The sequence below is a fragment of the Etheostoma spectabile genome, chromosome 21, assembly GCF_008692095.1.
Source record: "Etheostoma spectabile isolate EspeVRDwgs_2016 chromosome 21, UIUC_Espe_1.0, whole genome shotgun sequence".
In the NCBI taxonomy this organism is placed as follows: Eukaryota; Metazoa; Chordata; class Actinopteri; order Perciformes; family Percidae; genus Etheostoma; species Etheostoma spectabile.
Window position 1 is genome coordinate 15032194 of NC_045753.1, and position 6577 is coordinate 15038770.

General features: G+C 38.3%; 1 protein-coding gene across 1 annotated transcript in view; it reads right to left on the reverse strand.

Annotated features, from left to right (window-relative positions):
* Positions 1-573: 573 nt before the first annotated feature.
* psme4b (proteasome activator subunit 4b) overlaps positions 574-6577 on the reverse strand; it is a 33422-nt gene continuing 27418 nt past the window's right edge. Inside the window, exons 42-47 of the mRNA XM_032502561.1 lie at positions 6430-6515; positions 6130-6258; positions 4754-4909; positions 3580-3718; positions 3300-3433; positions 574-901 (exon numbers count right to left, since the gene is read on the reverse strand). Of these exons, the coding sequence (XP_032358452.1) occupies positions 767-901; positions 3300-3433; positions 3580-3718; positions 4754-4909; positions 6130-6258; positions 6430-6515 (779 nt within the window). The 3' untranslated portion in view covers positions 574-766. The remainder of the gene's footprint in view (positions 902-3299; positions 3434-3579; positions 3719-4753; positions 4910-6129; positions 6259-6429; positions 6516-6577) is intronic.

The window sequence follows — 6577 nt, forward strand, 5'->3', positions numbered from 1 at the left end:
AGTTTGTGAACAGTGTTTTCTGTTGGAGATGGTAAGTCCCTTTGGAGTGGACTTTGGACTTTTTCATTTTGTAAACCTATAACATGCACAAAAAAGATATATAACAATTAATGAAAGGGAAAAAGCCCCAAAAAGAATAATATGAGCACTTTAAGTAATACATATACAGTATGAGAAGCATGACATTTCATGATTAGTGTTGGGTCACATTACAACTGTAAAAACCATTAGACAGTGTAGATACCATTAGAGTGAAGTATTTGAGTCTATTCAAGTTTATACATTTATTTACATTAATTCTACATATTTATATCATGTTTTTCTTGTATTTAGTAAATGAACCAACCTTTTATGTTTTTTAAAATCTTTTTTAAAGTTAGAAGTAAAACACTGTAATAAGAAATAGTGAACTGAAAATATACAGAGGTTTCTTGTAGATGTGGACAAATCAGTAGTCGAATATATTAAACAACAAAAAAAAGATACCCCTAAGGAGTATCTCTAAAGTAAAGTGGCCACCTTTGGGGCTGTTGTGCTGCTTGGTGAGACAAAATAAAAACACCAAGTAAGTTAAATATTTGAAACCGTTTAGCCCAGGACTGCTTTTCTGCTGGGTTTACCGAAGGCCAACATTGGCACGTGAGGTACCAGAGGCAGGGCTGTCAGCCACTGAAACCATATCAGACATTTGAACACATACAATCCCAACACTGTTAAAAGGTGTAGTTAGTCAGTCTGTAGAGGACCTGGCAAGGCAGCTGGCTGTCTAGGCGTAGTAACAGGGTGACACCAGCAGGTCTGTGAGGACGAGCAGCTGGTCGTCAGTGAAGCACTGCCGATGCTCCTGCCAGTTATCGTGGTGAGTACGCCTGAACTCCGACAGGGTCTTCTTCACCGTCATCTTGGGACAACAAACATGATCATCATTACTGACACCACCGGAAAATAAAATTGTGAATACATTACATATGTACTGTACATTGCCCAGCACGCATAGGCTTACAAGACACCACAAACTGATGTAAGCCAGATCCAGAATGCAAAAGCACACGTTTTAAAACAATACTGAAAAAAACAGTGGTGTAATTTAATAAATTCATTCACTCAAGCACTTTTACTAAGAATATTCTTTTACTTTATTTAGTGCTTGTACTTGACTTAAGTATTACCATTAAAAGCTACTATATACTGTATACTTAATTACATTTAAGAGGTAAACATTGCCCTTTTTCCCACTACATTTGTTTGACAACAGTAATTGCGTTGTGTATTAAGATCAACATTTGTTGCATTGTTATTAACGAAAGTACTAAACCATTTTAAAAGAAGTTAAAATCAGCTCCACCTCAGCAGTTAAATGCCCCTTACACATTAAAGCATAAGCAGTAATGATCTAATTACTATTATATGTATGATAATAAAACGCAAAGGGGCATTTTCTGTATAATGGGTACTTGATACTTTAGCTACATTTTGCTTGTAATACTTCTGTACTCAACACAGTTACAAAAGTAGGACTTTTACTCGTAACACAGTATTTTTACATTGTGGTAATACTACCTTTACTGCAGTGAATTTTTATTAACATTACTTTTTTTTACCAAATTCCTAAATCACAAAAAAAAAACTTTTACTACACAGTAGGATCCCGGAAAAATCAGAGTAAATACTAATTAAATAGTCCCATCTTGCCTTCTTTTTTTATAGGCTTTTGAGACAAAGTTAGCAAATTTAAACAGCGAATCCAATTTGTGACGGTATGAATATTTTATTGTTAACTCATGAATGAACGTTGAGTTATTACATTATGCGTACGGTGAAGGATTACAAAAAAAGTTATACAAAATTATACAATCTTTTTCACTCTTAAATACTTTTGAATCTGTCACATCAATACCCAGCAGAAGAATACTGGTTCCCAATTGTTCAACTCCAGATCTTTGGCTTCTAGATAAGTGAGAATAACATAAGGATTTGCGTCCATAGTAACATACTTAATTTTGGATTTGACAAGATAGTTTCTTTTTTAAAGAAAATATTTTAAATAAGAAAATACATGGGGCGAATGCTCTTACTTTGTGAGCTTGACAAGATATTTTCAATTCATTTTTATACTATACTTAAATAAAAGCTTACTTCGAAGACCATTAACAGTATAACCCAAATTATTCCTGTATATGCCCACAGTATATCAGACTCCTCAAAGATTGAGTAGCCCATGGCGAACCGTAATATTCCATCACTGGAGTAAAAATATACATTTTAAAGTGGTGTGTTTGTTCACCAAATGAGGACATTTTACATTAAATGGAGGATGTGAAGAGTTCTTTCTGCTGCTTCATTTGTGATTCAAGGGTGGAAAAAGTAGTTGATAACAGCCTTTGATAACAGCCACTATCAGTTCTTACAACGAGAGCTGCCGTCACGTTTAACAGCAGAACTAGAACAAGGCCGAGTATGACTTGCAAAGTAACTAGTTCCTGTTTTGAGCGGTGAAACTAAGGCACTGCCTCTTGCTGATCTGGAGACACACTATGTAAAATGCAGCGTAGAATCCAACAGGAGCTGACAATTCAGCATTTGTTTACATTAATTAAAAACTAATGAGATAATAACTTATTGATGTTAAAATGACACATATTAAATACACAACATAGAAATTATTTAAAGTGAAACAAGTTTGGAGTGAAAAGTCAGCGTGGTTAAACAAGGAGATAAAAAAAGGAATTAAACTGATTATCAGTACAACCAAGGATGTTTTCATGACTTAAACATCAAGTACATTTATTTCACATCATTGCCTTCAAATAAAAATGATTAGATTATATTTTAAGGAAGCAAGGAAGGAAGGAGGTGCCTGTGGCTTGACAACCAAAACTGATTTTGACTACAGATTAGTCAGTCTGCCTGAAGTAATGAAGATATTATATCCTTATTATTCTGCACACAATCTGCTATTTCTACCATTTTTATATACAGTATTATATGTACAGCTAGTCCTTTATGACGCTTTTGTAATAGACAATAATTCATCTGCTCACAAATTCTTTAACTGTATTTCATTGTATTTTCTTTCTTGTCTCTTTCAAATAGGAAAAGCAGTAAATTATCATCATCATTGGCTCCCCATCACCGTAATGTATTATTCAAACTGTGCTACGGATTACATTGTATGTCTTCTTCATGCCTGAAGTAAGGCCAAAGACACAATTTTCTCCTCAATTGGACAATGAAATTGTATTCTTTCAGCTCACACTGTGTTGAGCTAGATGTTTGTGACTGTGTGGGTGTGTGTGTACCTCTATAGGCTGTGGGTCGTTGAGATGGTCGCTCAGATCCATCAGTATCTGAGGCATCCAGTCAGGGACATCGTAGGGGCTTGACAGGATGCACGCACTGAAGCCGAGCACTCCAGCATGGCGCCGCACTAAGTCTGTGAACACAAACACACACACAGACACACACACAAATATGAGTTAAAATTAGCCTCTTAGTATTAAGTATTACTGTGATTGCCTTACTTTGTGATTGTGACATGCACGTAAATGTGTGTGTGTGTGTGTGTCTGTGTGTGTGTACCTGTGGAGGCCAGCTCTCCCCTCGCCTTGGGGAGGTAAGTCTGACTCAGCGTCTGGAGCTCTGTCTGCAGACTGGAGTCCAGAGGGAAGAATTGGCACTGCAGTAAACCACTGAGGGTGGTGCCTGCCATGTCCCTCACCTAGAGGGAGAAGGAGGAAGGGGAGCGTGTGGGGAATGGAAGGGAATAGAGGGAGGGACAGCAAGGAGAGAGAAAGAAAAAACAAGACCTGTGAAGAACCGACAAAGAGAAGCGGAGAAAAGCACGAGGCAGTTTTAGGGCAAGAAGCACATAAACAATTTATTAAAAGAGACGAGTGCAAGGAGATCGAGGGAAAGCGAGGTACACAGGACAGAGATTAAGAGAGGAGGAGGAGCAAAAATAGGAGAAGAAGGGATAGATGCTGAGTTGAGCTGAGGTAAAATTCACTTGCAGCATCCCTGCCTTCCTGCATCACTTTGCATAAATTATGAATAAGCACTGAGTGACGGGGGATGTATCAAAATAGACAATGATAGATAAACAACACATTCACCAGCTGTACAGTACACTTACACAGTTTACAAAATATTAATAGAAGCAACTGTTTTTCTAAGTTAGACAACCAGAGTGAAGCTCCGTGCTTATTGATTTTCACCTGTACATCCAGGTCAATGGAAAGAGAGGGTTAGAGAGGGTTTTAAAAGCCGGAGGGACAAGTAAGACATGGATTGTACAAAAGATGAAGTAACTCAAATTTAAAGGAAACTTTTACAGTATAGTCTGTGCATGAGTAGTAAAGTAAATTGTATTGCATTCAATAAATTGGCATTAAATGATTAGCCGTTGGTCCAGATTAACAGTCAAAACAAATATTTTGTGCATTAGATTGATTTATGATGTTATTTTTAGATCACCAGCTACAAGGAGTGCAAGAAGGCCATAGTGCTCTATCAACATCCCTGTAACCACAGAAGAAGAAAAAGCACCAAAAGTGGAAAACAACTTAAGAGCTGAGCAGAGATGTATAGGGTTATTTTTAAGCAATAACTGTGAATAGAAAAGAGGAATCAAGATTTAGTGAGGAGAAAATAGGGGACAATAAGTGGCCATTTATAATCCTGTGACAATTATAACTTCCAGAGGGGCAATGGCTGTATTAAACCAGTGTTTGCTGCCTTTTTCTGTATACATTACCTCAAGCTGTTCATCAAGCAGCAGCTGCATCACCAGCTTTCTTATGCGGAGCACCTCAGCAGGCAAACTGAGCAGGGTAAACAAGTTGTAGAAAACCATGATCTGGAGGTAGGTCAGCACCGAGAATCGTGCATGCCACGATCTGCTGCCTGCCATCTAGAGAGGAAAGGGAAAGAAAAGGGAGTAAGATAAAGAGAGAGATTGGTTGGAGTTTGTACAGCCACAAGTCCTTTTCAAGTTTTATGTAACCTGTGCAAACAAAATTACGTTGCGGACACATGATTCACATGATGTCTGCACAAGTTATTATAATTTTGCTTCAGAGCATAGGCTACGTCTCTCTACCAGTTAATCAAGTTGTCACCTGTCATATAATGAAAATCTTTCAGTTCTTGCATTAGACTAAAAGTCTACAGCCATGCTGGGGGTTCTGTGAGGCTGCATATAAATGCTGGAATGCTTTCAGCTAAATGCTAACGTCAGAATGCTAACATGTTAACACTGACTATGCCAACATCCTTTCTCATCCCGTCTAATATTACCATCAAATATAATACTAGAAACAGCTAGCCAAGAGTCTACAGTCACGCTAGCAGCTCTGTGAAGCTGTATAGGAGCAGTGGCGCTTTGAGCTAAATGCTAATATCAGCATGCTAACATACTTACAGAGACATTGTCATGGTAAACAGGTCTAATGTTTACCTTGTTCACCATTGTGGTGTAGCTTGCTAGCATGAAAACATTGTTATCACTAAAGACAAAGTACAATTGAGGCTGATGGGAACATTAGTGTTGGAGGTATTTATTTAGAAAGCAAAATATTAGACAAATCAAAAATATATACTTTTTTATCCTCACAACCTAGCTGTTTGCCTCTGCTTCCAGTCTTTACGCTAAGCTAAGCTAACCACCTACTAGCTCTATATTTAGCAAACAGATATGCGAGTGGTATTAATTCTCTCATCTAACTCTCGGTGAGAAAGCAAGTATTTTCCGAAATGTCAACCTATTCCTCTAAATAATTGTGAGATCATGTGCGCATGAGATCATGTTTCCACGAGTTAAAAAAAAAAAAAGGTTTGGGTATCAAGGTGAAACAAAACATGTTTGCAATTCTTTTTCATCCTTTTAAAGCTATCAAATATGAAACTGCAGACACAATGTTTCTATGAGTATCAAGGATTTCTCAGCAGGGGTGTCACTCACACAGAAAATGCTTTAACTAAATCACATAGTAAGCTAATTAAAATAGCACAGGTTGTTTTTAGTCTAACAACACCTTGAGCAGCATAGGCCCTAAACACAGACAGCAGGCAGGTGTGGCTGTGAGTGTGTGTGTGTGTGTGTCTCTCTGTGTTTGAGTGTGTGCATATTACTTCTTCCAGCGCTGCCAGAACTAGAGGGATGTGCTCAGGATACAGCAGGCCCTGGGACATGAGAGAGAGACACACGCGTGCATCCTGCTTCATCTCATCATAGCTCTCATCAATCTCCACCGGGGCAATCTGCAGGGAGAGACAAACAGAGAGAGAGAGATGGGGAGAGGTAGGAAGACACAGAGCTACGCACCATTTTGAGTAAATGAAGAGAGAAATTGAGTTTAATGGGCAAGTAAGATTGAGTGGGTAATAATGCTGCGCAGGGACCTTTGTGTGTGTGTGTGTGTGTATTCTTACCTTAAAGAGTAGAGGCAGAAGCTGAAGTTGCTGCTGAACAGGCGTAGTAAAGGTTCGCCCTGCACTTGCCATCAACCATTTCAGCACTGTATATGGCACACACACACACACAAACACACACACACACACACACACACACACACACACA